At 28.8% G+C, this 13476-nt stretch overlaps 1 protein-coding gene across 2 annotated transcripts in view; it reads left to right on the top strand.

The window, feature by feature from the left end:
* Window positions 1-12920, top strand: part of Fip1 (Factor interacting with poly(A) polymerase 1) — a 41376-nt gene extending 28456 nt beyond the window's left edge. The window contains exons 7-10 of one of the 2 annotated variants that reach the window (XM_075379863.1): window positions 2591-2687; window positions 3312-3416; window positions 7659-7831; window positions 12449-12920. In XM_075379863.1, the coding sequence (XP_075235978.1) occupies window positions 2591-2687; window positions 3312-3416; window positions 7659-7831; window positions 12449-12590 (517 nt within the window). In that variant the 3' untranslated portion in view covers window positions 12591-12920. The remainder of the gene's footprint in view (window positions 1-2590; window positions 2688-3311; window positions 3417-7658; window positions 7832-12448) is intronic. The other variant, XM_075379864.1, reaches the window with a different exon arrangement.
* Window positions 12921-13476: the final 556 nt, after the last annotated feature.

The raw sequence follows: 13476 nt of genomic DNA, 5'->3' as shown, positions 1-13476 counted from the left end.
ATGAAAAACTATCAGGATGGATAATATAAAGTATTATCAGATTTGCTGAAAGAAGGAAAAGAAGTAGATTGATGTCAGATAAATAAATAAACTAGTCTGGTAAAGAATAGAAGCGTTTGAAATTTGATTGTAAAAAAATGTTGGAAATTAAGTATTTAGACAAGTTTAAATGAAAAACTTTTAAGAGAAGAAACCTATCAAAAATCTTTATAAAAAGTTAATTTTTTTATTTTGTTTTTTATTGACTTTATTGCATCAGTTTTGATAATAAAATTTACAGATTTATTAATCATTTAACAAGGTGGTTGTACTTCAAATCTTTTGTAACCAAATTTTCTGGTTTTACCGTGGACATTGTGAAAACTATGGGCAATACAGTTCTGAGATCTGTTTTATTCAATTTTTCAGGTCAAAATGAATAAGAAACCATCAAGTTTACCCTATATATAATGTACATTTGTATAATACTAGCGGACCCGACAGATGTTGTCCTGACGCGGCATTATTATTATTCTGTAATAAATGCACACACATAAATATAAGTAACTTAATTAAGTTAAAATTAGCAGGAATGAGTATGATATTATCAGTTTGTGATTGTTGTATTATTGTAATGGGTTTATTGATTAATTATGTTTAGTATGGTTAATATTTATTTTCACTAAATATTGAGATGTCTGATGAAAATTGAATTAAAAAATCAAACGTCGTAAAATTAATAATTAGTGTAATTAATAAATCCACATTACTACTAATTTTCAGTTAACATCATTCTAAAAAAGTACCTCCTACATATTTTTTATTTATTTAATAATTTTGATGTTTCATAACCATGTAACAGCTTAATTAATCAATTAATTAAAAAATTAAAGCGCTGTAAAAAAGCAACGTAGTTAAAATTTTAGTAGAAATTTTTATCATTTTTCTCATTCTTTATTTTAACATCTATTTTACCAAATTTTAGATAAATTGTAAATTAAAAATAATTTTAGAAAACCTTTTATAATCAGCTAAAACATTATAAATTCAATTTTTTAAATATACTTTAAACTATATTATAAGTAACTTATATTTTTATTTTATAAATGTTATAATTTATTTTACAAACTTAAATTTTTATTTTCAAAGAGCCGTTCAATACTTCATAAGTTGCATAGAATCAAATGAGAACTGACAATTTATATTTGTAGGTTAAGTTGATTGTTATTGAATGCACATGTATACATCATTAAAATTCATGAAAAATCATGTAAAATACTCGCTTGAATACTGCACTTTACAAATTTGCACAATGTACATTTTTTAATGAAACTTTAAAACGTTATTTCAATAAATAATAATATAATATTTCTCAATACGCGTACAATTCTAAACGCGATCGCAGTGCTGCCTACTTGTTACTTAATCAGTTGTGATTTTGTTTACATTGGCAACGGCCATACAGGCTCTTTGTGATTGGTCGTTGTGTTTGACAGCGGCCATCTTGCATTGATCTGATTGGTTTTCCTTTGTTTACATTTCCATCTGATTTATTAGCTTCTTATTTATTAAAAAACTGTTTTCTCGTGATTTTTTGTAACACAATAATAACACAAAATTACGAAATATTTTTCTCAATTTGATCGCAGCACCAACTGTCTGGACAAACTAAAATTAAAATAGAATATTATTGAATATTCGATACTGCGATGGTAGTGCAATCTGCCGGATCCAATGTAAAACATTCCAAAATCAACAACTACTTATAAATAAAAAAATAATTAAAAAAACATTTTCCAGTGGACCAAATTGTGAATCTAAATCATTCTCGAATCCCCTTGAACATACACACAAAATTTCATCAAAATCAGTCCAGCCGTTTAGGAGGAGTTCACTTTCATACTCACGCACACAAGAAATATATATATATAAAGATATACCCGTCATATATATACCTCATTTCATTATGAGAACTGAAATCCAGACAAAATTTTTCACTAGCTGTAACTTGATAACGAAGCATTTTCAGACATTTATTTCAAGCTCTAAAATCAGTTTCAAAGTTATTTCCCTTCCTTTGTGAATCGCTCTGTGTAATAGATTTATTTTATATATACTGCTAACCACGAATGTATAAAATGAAAGAAAGATATTTCACCTAAATTCCTATGCTTTATCAAGTGCAACTCTTTCAAACTTCACATTACAATTTTTTTAATTTATTTAAGTCTTGAGATATCATTTCAACTCTTTGTGATGCAGTAATTGTAGTGGGCCCATAGGAATTTTAATTAATTACCTGACTATAGCATTTATTTGGCCAAAAATTTTGATGTTTTGGCAGCTTCAGATAAATGTAAGGAATCTGTATGAAGATTGTTTGTGTGCATCACATTTGTTAAAGCTTAGGCAAAATCTAGGCGGTATTTGTGTTATGTATTGGTCGGTTACCCCAAAAGTAAAGAATAATATTTGAAAATAAGATTTTTATTTAAATATTTTACTTTAAAAAATAAAATAAGTATAAGAAATATCATAAGTTAAGTAAAAAATTAAAATTCTGTTATTGAGATGTAACTGCAATTTATTTTCAAAGCTTTATTTCTTTTAGATTTGGCGCTGATTATAGTGGAGAATATTATAATTCTGAAATGGATCCATATTACCAAGCTTATGAACCTACTCAAGATTCACAGTGGGCTAATTCTGTAAGTATACTGATATTTAATGTGGAAATCATTTCTCTCTCTTTCTTTCTTTCTCTCTCTCTCTCTCTTTTGCTTTCTCTATCTCTCTCTCTCTCTCTCTCTCTCTCTGTGTGTGTGTGTGTGTGTGTGTGTGTGTGTGTGATGTAATTTGTTTATTTCTAAAAGATAGATAAGGAAATGAAAGTAGGGAAATATGCCCTTTGGTAAAATTTTTAACTATTTTGATTGACGAAGCAGAGTCTCTCTGTGGGTTAATTTTGTCTTCCTCTTCTTAGTTTACCGTTGATCCTTGTTTCCTTGTCATGAAATTTGTGACAGCTACAGTGCCCCTATTTTTGTGACATGCCAATATCACTTTGATAGCAGGTTGGGCTCTGCTGCATCGATAGGATAATTTTAATATATGATCATATTGAATAATAGTTAATGATAACCTAAAATTTATGGTTAATCCGATAATATTTCTCAGTATGAATCTATTAATGCTAGTACAAAAAATCTTTATGGAAAAAATATTCGGTAGTAAATAAAATTTACTGATTAGTTTAATTTATGTAACATTAGTTTAAATATATATATATCAAAAACTAGCCGTTACATTTAATTTTTTTCCTTTTTTTTAAGGGTTGGGATCAAGAAGACATGAAAGTAACTATGCCTCCAGCATATGTCCCACCAACAGCTCCCGCACATGTATTGACTAGTGAAACGTCAAATCAGGATTCTCAAGTAAGCATGAAGTAATGTTATTGTGTAATATAGCAAGTCCTGCTTATAATGACTAGTAATATAAGTCTTACTAATTTCAAGAATTGAACATTCTGTTTTCTACAATTAATAACAAACAAGATTGAAGGAAGACCGAGTGACATTGAATACTGAAAGATATCTTGTAAAATGATTTTATCTGTTTCTTAACTGTTTTGTATAAATTTCATATACAATTGTAAAGAATGTGAACACCATAGATCACTTAAATTGCTTTATCTCTTTTTATTCAAAATATGCATCGTGCAAACTGTTAATGTTTATAGAAAATCTACCTTATTACCCCTTCATAACTGTGGATGTAGTTTTTCAATTTTATTTTCTAATATAAAGAACAAACTTACAAAAGAACTCTTATACAACAAAATATTAGCACTTCTTGGGCTATGCACCTGCATTTATAGAAAAGTATGTTGCTTTGAAAACCATCAACAAAATACACAAGTTCATAAGGGTTCTAATAAAACAGTAACCTATACCGATTTAGCCTGATTGTAGATCATCCTCTTTCTTATTTCTGAACCTTTCTTTATCCATTATGTATTTTATAGGTACAGATCTGAATCTGTTCTCCGTACTGAGGATGCCAGGACCTGTAGAACCAGTGCATCCTTGATATCTAGTCGAATCTGCCTGTGGGCCAATTCAAACATTTTGTTTCTTGTCTAGTGTCTGCATAAAAAAACCTAATGACTGAAGCAACAAACAAGTAAAGCTGAACTTTTGAATCCCTTAAAAATACATGTAAATATTAAATAAAGCGATCTACCTTTACTTTATAAAAACTACACGTATATATGATTAAATATGAATTAAATGTTGACTATAAAATTGAGATAAACCTGCAATATTTATTATTTTTGTGTGATTTGAAAACATTTTGAATAAACTATATTTACAAACATGCTATATTTCAAGTAATTCAACATTGTTGGTGGCATTTATTAGAAGTAGAGGGAGTTTGGCGTGAACATAAATACGCGAGTGAGATGTTATTAATAGAGAGAGAAGAATATGTAGCAAGTATAAGCTGCAAAAAAATTTTCTGCTATAAAAATTACTACTACACATAATAGTTACTTATCTTTGCTTGCAATCTGATCTCTGTTATTTCGTATTTATAAATGCTGTATTGCACCGTTAAAAAAATAAACTATGTTTTTATGAAACTTATTTTATTAAAAAGCATTATATTTAACATGCAATTTCTGTATACTAGATATTCTCTCTTGCTATTACTGGCTTAGTTTTTAGCTAAATTAATTATATCATCGACTTGATTATCTGATTCGAGTCTGTTTCTATTAATTAATTCTCTTATTAAGTGTACTTTTTCAGTAATTTTTTCACGCTCCAAAAATAAATTAAAAAGTCGCAAGAAACTTTCATCATTAAAACTGAAATTCTAAGATTCAAGTCTTTGTAGTGGCAGTTGCTTTTATATTGATTTGAGTGCTAGACTGTGGATACAAATTTTCTGTAGCGGTTGGTTTTCAATTAACCATATGTCTCAAGACTGCATGTTTACCGGTATATTTAGTCGTACTTTGCACTACATCAGCAGCTATGTCAGGCCTGGTAAGCCGGTAGCAGTGACTGAAGTTGCTAATTGTACACATACCCAGACCTGGAAAAATGGTACCTGGAAAACTGGTTGGAGAAAAAAAAGTAGAATTTTACTTTTTTCTTTTTTTTAGCAGTGTAATTTTGTAAATATACCATTTTAATGTAGGTCATCATGATAGGTGCAATATTTCATTTATCATATTTTTTAATAATTTTATCCATTTTTTTTTTCTTTGTCTTCAGTCATTTGACTGGTTTGATGCAGCTCTCCAAGATTCCCTATCTAGTGCTAGTCGTTTTATCCATAACATACTTTTTTTTTTTATTTAGGCATATATAATAATATCTATATAAAACAAGTTTTTCCAATGATTATTTTTTAAATATGATGTTTCTGTTTTTTTAACTGGTCCTTTCATAACCTGTTTCCTAGAATTAGACATGGGTATTTCTGTAATAGTTTATTGTGAAAAGATTTATTTATCCACTATTATAAAACTTTTTTATAATGGATATTCCATCATTTTTTTCCCCGACCATTTTTTATAATTGTTAAAGTTCATCTTTTCATGACGCTATGCCAATTGAGTTTTGAATTTCCATGTCTTCTGCAAATTCTTGTTTACATCCAGCATTGATGATTGCCAATCTGTTGATCATTAAATTTTGTTTTTGAACAAAAAAAGCTTTTTCATTCAATCAAAAAAGCTTTTTCATTCAATCAAAAAAGCTTTTGAACATTTCTTTTTCAAACCTTCTTTGATCAATGCGTAAATTGTGAATGTAGGTTTTATCAGTATAATCTGCAATAGAACCGTTTATAAATAGTGTCTTCATGAAACCATTTGTGAATTTCTTAAACAGTTTCTTTGGCGATTATTGCTATAACTCTTATGTTTATAACTATTAGTACTGCAACATGATCCTAAACTGATAGAATTATTGGCTTCTTTCGAACAATTTCTTCTTGCATAAATTTCAGTATTTTAGCAATAATTTCACAGCATTGGGAATATAATGTTTTACTTTTCACATTACTAACAAAACTCGCATTACTAATTTTAATATCCTACTAACAAACTGATAATGAAATTCAATATTTGTGTAAAAACTGGTTGAAACATGAGTGAATAAACAATACTGGACTAAAATGCTCTAACATTTCTAGAAGAACATAGATACGAGTCCATAGGAGATTTTAATTGTATTAGTCAATTTTTGGAGTAACTATCACTTGTGTATTTAAGAAGGAGACTGTGATTCAACAAACTCTCTGTTCCAACTGAATCAGTGAGCATCTACAGCCATCAGCGCACTGTTAAATCACTTGGATTTTGCATTGAAAAAATCAGTGTTAAGTCAGTGATGAAATATTCTATTCAGCTACATGCTTTCAGGATTCCATAACTACTTCAAAACAAGTGCTGTTAGCAAAGACCATCCATAAAGGACCCGTGTAGTTAATACCTTTGTAATGATCTATTGAAAACAAAATTCCACATATTTTGAAAGAAAGTTCAGGTTTTTTTTTTTTTAGTCATTATCGCAGTTTGCCATCTGGATTAACAAATTTAAAAATCATTACTTTTACATTAATTATCGCAGTTTATTTTATTTTTTTTATCAGGTCATTTTCAGTTATCATTGCAGGATATTTATCGGCAAGAATATTTTTTAAGAACTTCAGTTATGAGTGTTTATTGATAAGATAAAAAAAAAAAACTTTTATTTCTCATTTTCTTTCTTTATTTCATGCATGCGATATAAAATTTCTTTGTTTTATATTAGTACAGCTGTAAAAAAGTCTTATTTTTTCATCAAATATTCTTTTTTAAAATAAAAACTATGTAAAAACATTACTTATACTATAAATTAATATTTTATCATATATAGTAGTTAGAGAATAAATTATTTCTTGTAACAGCATTTTATGCAGTTGAAGAAGAATCTCATGTTTTAGAGCAAAATGTTACATCTGAATATCATTAAAAAAAATCAATATTTAATTAATGTTTTCCACAAAAAAAAGCAATAGTACTGATTGGATAATTTTTTTACAACAAATAATTTTTTAATGGATCAATCTACTTAAATAACTCTTGTTTAAACTTTTCTACCCGTGTATAAAAACTCGCACAGTTCATGCAACTACTGCTGTATTGTTTGTTCATCTGAGTGAATATTTCTGATGGCTGTACACTTTTCTGAAAGTAAAAATCATTTCACAGAATGCTGTTTTTCAAAAGTACTTTTGTAAAGCGAACATACCATCGTAACTAAAGTTTTAGAGGTTATGTTTACGAAAATATTAATCGAACAGCTGACTAACATTCTTTGCAAAGTTGCCAACTAACACTTAACAAAGGTTTCGAGCTCCTGCATTAAGTGTTTCCTTTAATAAAAATGTTTGTCTATTTAATTATTGAAGACTCTTATATGATCTAATAATATTGCAATTTTTAACATTTGTTTTCCTTGTTTAAATAAGAAGTATGTTATCTTCACTAAGTAACAGAATAATCTGAGTGCCCATCTAATCCCATTCATCAGAATTTTATTTTCAGTAATTTACAGTCAGTCTATAATTTACAACCGATATTTGTTACTATGGTAAAGTAATCTTTAAATAAATTTCAGGATGCGGCTGACAAATCAAATTCAACATTACCTGGAGGAATTACTATTAAACAAGAAAGAGATACCAGCAAAGAAAGAGAAAGAGAACGCGATAGAGACAGAGATAGAGATAGGGAGCGTGACAGAGATAGATCTGAGAGAGAAAGGGAAAGGTCTGAGAGACATAGAGAGAGGTAAAGTATAATATTATTTTTCTTTCGTTTTATACTAATGTAAATTGAAGAGACCCTACTTTATTCATTTCTACTTTTTAGGAATTTTATGATATTTGAAGGATTTTAACAGTAAAAGATAGTCTATGTTTGTTGATATTACTTTATTAAAACATACTGTGAAGCAGAACATTAAATGAAAGAGCCAGGGTAGGTGTGCAAGGTCGGTTGCAGTTTAGATTTTTATTTTGACCAAGCATCTACATCTTTCAATCAGATTTGTCATCCCATTTGTTATAATGTCATAATTGTTAGGAAAGGTCTTGTTATTAACGTCTTCTTTCTTTCACTTTTCAGTTAAATAATTTAATGTTATTAGATTCGATTAAAGCTTGAAAATGTGAAGTTTTACTAGGTTGAATGTTCTTTTGTTAAATTGCTGTTACTTTGGTCCACGAGAGATTTTTATTTTCCAAGGCGCTGTCATCTGAGTATAGAGCCTCCAGAATGGGTCAGACCACAGACTAGCAGAATTTCTTTAGATATAACATTACATTACATTATCCTTGACTTGATAAATCTTGTGGATCCCATCATCTGGTACAAAAGCCTCCACCACCTCTGCTTATCCTTCGCCACCTCCATGCAGTCCTCACTAAAATCCTCTCTGATATCATCACACTGTCTACGTCTCTTCTCTTCTCTATGCCTCATCACCCCTGAAATTATCCTATCCTCTTCAGCTCTAGACACGTGACCCAACCATCTTGCTTTAATCATTCACACCACCCTCATCATTTTAATTCCATCACCAATGTATACCTCATTAAAATGATAACTACTGATCTTTTTGGAAAGATAATATACATTTTTCTTCTATTTATCATTCTGTAGTGAATTTGTATGCAACAGAATTAGTAATATATATATATATATGTATGACATCTTCCTGATATCATCCTCTTTCAGGTTTCTCCACCTCGTTGGTGCTCAATTTCATTTTTCTGTATATTATTTGCATTGTCATCACTCTAATTTTTTCACCTATTCTTCATATCTTTTCTCTTTTACTCATATTAACTCCAACCTGTTATTCTTGCTACATAACCCACCAATCTCCATTCCTTCCTGTATCCTTGAAAAGTTTCTTTTTCTGACCGTCAATTTTCAACTACACCACTCTTACCATTCTTCTCCAATTTTCTCAACCTTTCAATCATTTTTATTTAGTTAGTGCACAGTATTCATCTATACTTTTATGTTGATATCATAAACCGGGATAATACATTGTTTAAATAGTTTTGTCTTGTTTTTTCTGATACGGTTCGCAACATATTGCCTTATTTTTTAAATGAATTATTCACCTTATAAACTTAAACCTTGTCTTCGGGAATATTATTTGATTTTTTTTATAGCACTAAAATGCTAAGCCTGACGGGTTCAAATCTCAAAAACTTCCAGATGAAAGGCCTTCAGATGCTATTATTCTGGTACGGAAAAGTAATTATTAATCATTTAAATAATATAAAACATTAGAATAGACCTAGAAAAGTTAATATTCTGCAAGTTAAAGTAAAAATTAATTACATTAAAAATAATGTTAATAGAAGTAATAAATAAATTAAAAAAAAGAATAAATAAAAATTGAAAAGTAATTTAGGATTGCTGATTGCATTGTTAAACTTCATCTAATACAAAAAATTAATCCTTCTTAACCTACCCCTCGCCCTCCCATTTAAACTTTTAATGACAAAAATGCCTCCAATTAACCAGAAAAGATTCTAATTAAAACAAAAAGAAAAATTGAGTTTGGCTGATACTCGCTGTAAAAAAAAATATTAAAATTAAGTATATATGGAATACTATTACTACTACTAATCATTTGAATGTGTTTCACATCTCATGTGTAATATTTATCATAAAATTTTAAAATGTATGGTTTTAATGTATATAATAGGGTGCCCAAAAGAGTAAAATTGTGATTTATTTTTACGTTTTGAAAATTCAGTTACCTTCAAAGTACTCCACTACATACAGTGCAATACAATTGTCCAAATGTTTTTTCTGTGGTCAAAACAATCTTTGAACTCTTCTCTTGTAATGCCTTTCAAGGCATCAGTTGTGTTTTTGTTTCATCTCTTAAACTGTACCAAATCGCTTGCCCTTGGAAGTCTCTTTTCATCTTGAAATTTAAAAAGAAGTTGCACAGTGCGAGATGGAGGAGGTCATTCTTTTTTTTGTCAAAAACTGCTCTGTGGTTTGGATTAGGGGGGTATTGTTGTCATGCTGTATAAACCAGTCAGTCACCTGTTCGCTACAGTTCTGGTCATTTTTTCCATACAGAAACGCACAGTTTTTTGAGAAGTTCAGGTGAAGTAGCTAGTACCATCTTCATTGATGGTATCACAAATTGTTTCATTATTTTCATCGGTTTGAATGTTTGTAGGACACTGAGATCACCGGTGACTTTCAATTGACGTTTCTCCTTGTTTGTAGCATTATGACCGCTTCTCATAAACATGTGTTTTATGCTCATCACAGACTCTTTTGTAGGGTTTCTAAATCATTTCAAGAGTTTCTGCCCCATTTTTCCTAAAAAAGAAAAAATCACTGCATTTTGCTTATGATTTTCAAGCTGTGAGTTTTTGTCAAAAACATGAAATAATTCTATTTTAAAAATTCATCATGCTTGCAAGTACCTCTTTGGAACAGGTTCACTTTGCGTACTCACCCGGAAGGGTTCCATCTGGACTCTTCCAATGACTGAAGCGTGAACTATGACCCAATTTCCTGCTGTAATATAATTCTCATTATGTTTAGATCTTCTTTCATACGTAAACTTGTTAAACTTAAATTAATTACTTTTAAATGTTGTTGCTGTCTTTATCTAGGTTTTTAAAGTTTATTTTCAACAAGAATTGCTCTACAAATAGAATTAACCAAAATACTTACATTTGATTCAATAGTTTTATGAAAAAAATCATTTTTATAAAAAAAACTATTTTTATATTGAATCCAAAAAAATATTTAAATTTTTGAGGCGCATTTAAAAAAATAAATATACTTTTCTTCTTTTAGTAAGAACTTAAAAAATGCAGAAAGCTCTTGAAATAAAAAGATGTTTAGTATTTTAATGCTTTTTAAGTATTCATTTATTTTTATGGCTATAAATAGATCTTAGAGTAATATTTTTCTTTGGATTGTTGTCACAGTAAACAATTTTATAATTTTTTTAAATATAAAGAACCATGTAAAAAATCACATTCCAGCTGCCTTTTGTTTTGTATAAGCAAATATTGATTTTTTTTTTTTTCAAAAAAAAATTATCAGAAAAACAGAATTTTCTGATATTTTTTTCAGGTTATCTTTAAAAAAATGCATTGACATTTAAAGGTAAAAGTTATCTCTAAACAGATTGGTGTGTTATTTTCATGAGATTTTTACAAATATTTCTTATTTTGTTCCTGATAAAGCTAATTAATTTCATTTTTATTTAAATGCATGGGTTATTTGAAAATTACTAAAAACTTAATCATTTGACCCAACATTGTAACATTTTCAAAAATTAATAGAAAAGTTTTATAGAAAAAAAGTTAGAGATATACAACTCCCACCTACTCACACTTTTAAAAAAAATTGTCATTCATTGGTTACTAATAAAAAATTTTGTTTTTGAAAAAATTAAAAAAAAAAAAATTTAATGTTTATAATTATTATTTTGAAAATGTTAATGTTGTTCAAATAAAACCCTACATTAAGTATCTGATTATGAACTCCAAGGTAAATCCAGAGAGTAAGTTCTATTTCTAAATATTGTTGCTGCAGTGGTATAATTGCAATTACATATGCGTGTTTTCCAAGTTCAGTATTCTAGTCTTAGGCTTTGTAGTGTATGTTGAAATGTTTAAGAAGGCAAGACACTCCACATGTGAAATTTGGTTTGCGATTCATTTCTTGAATATAAGAAATATTAAACTGGTTGAAAAGATTTACGGTGTTTATGGAGAAAATGCGATGTCTGATTCCAGTGGTGGGTGCAATTGTTTAATGAAAAGGTATGGTAAGTGTGCCATACATCCATACATTTTCCAGAAATTTCTCGTTTACTTCTACATGAAATTGTGTGGATTTTGCATGCCTAAGATGTTTACAGAAAAGTTGGGAACAGTTCAAACATCACCTGTTCCTAGGTCTTGAAACCTTTCTTGTTCGCCAATTCCACATTGATGACAATGAGGTCAAACGATTAATAAATATATGGCCTGCTTGCAGGCGACATCATTCTATGACAAACTGGTTGCCTCAAAAATTGTAGGAATTATGTAGAGAAATAGAGTACAATTTGTAATAGAGTAAAAACTACTACTACCAGTCTAAATTAGTTTTCCTGCACCCGTGTCATTTATTTTGTCTTGTTTTTGTCTTAATAGAATATTATAGTTTGAAAATGTTGTCAAATTATTTCAGTTTTATTTTGTTCTGATTATGTATTTTTATGTGAAGGTTCTGTTGCGGTTAGTAAAATCATTTGCATTCAGTTATAAGGTACAGTAACTTAAGGAAAAACTTGTGGTATATCTAAAATGCGTATTTATAAAAACTTTAATTTTTATTTGTATTTGTATTTGTTTATTCTAGATCACACAGACATAGATCTCGTAGTAGATCAACTGAAAGGAGGTCACGTAAACATAAATCACGAAGTCGTAGTCCTGGTCATCGTAGTCATAAAAAGAAGAAATCAAAGAAATCTGATAGAGCCAAAGAAGAAAGCGATTAAACTTTTTAATACAAAGAGTAAAATTATGTAATTTATATGTACTTTTTTCTTTTGATGTACAAATAATAATTTAAATATAATGTAATTTTTACATTATATTAACGTGTGAAGTACCGTAGGTATTAATTATGTTATTTAATTTTTTTTCACAAGTTGCTGTAAGTTTCTTATAATATTATTGATTATGATTTTTATTGTATTTTTTTTTATTCATAAAAGTATACACATTCATTTTAATGTAATCATTTGTAAAATAATTGCAGTTAATATCATGCAAATATTATGTATTAATATTCTTTACTGTTATTGTAATAAATATTTCTAAAATTATTATTTTGTCGCATTTATAATATTAAACTATAGTGGTAGTGATGGTTCAGAGATCTCATAGTATTTTACTTATTTTTTTATATTTTTTTTTACAACCTCAGTTGTGCATTAACCCTTTAGGAGCTGGCTTGGTCAACATGTTAATGTAAGTATAATTTGCTACTTTTGTAGTCGACTACATATTCATTGCACTATAAATTTTCTGCTTATCCTTCTTTAGGTTCTATAATTTTGTCATAAATTACAAATAAAACATGTTTAAACATCTATAAGGTCTAATCAAAAAGTAGCCAACCTGGGCCCATTAAAACAAGAATACTTAAATTTCTTAGTTCAATGACTTGTCTGCTTCAAAGTAGGCCTGTTGTTATGTTTCCATTGTTGAAAGCATTTCTCAAAGTCATTTTCAGCGAGCACTACATTAGTCTTCTTGAAGTGAAAGGCTGAGACACTACCACTCTACCGGCCTTATGATGTTCACTAAAAATGATTAGAAAAATACCTCAAAAATGGAAACGTGGCTAGGATAAGAATGTAAAGACAAGTTAGGCCTTGA

The sequence above is a fragment of the Lycorma delicatula genome, chromosome 12 (genome assembly GCF_047948215.1).
Source record: "Lycorma delicatula isolate Av1 chromosome 12, ASM4794821v1, whole genome shotgun sequence".
Taxonomy (NCBI): Eukaryota; Metazoa; Arthropoda; class Insecta; order Hemiptera; family Fulgoridae; genus Lycorma; species Lycorma delicatula.
The sequence above is the reverse complement of the archived record's forward strand: the minus strand, read 5'-3'. Positions and strand labels throughout refer to the sequence as shown.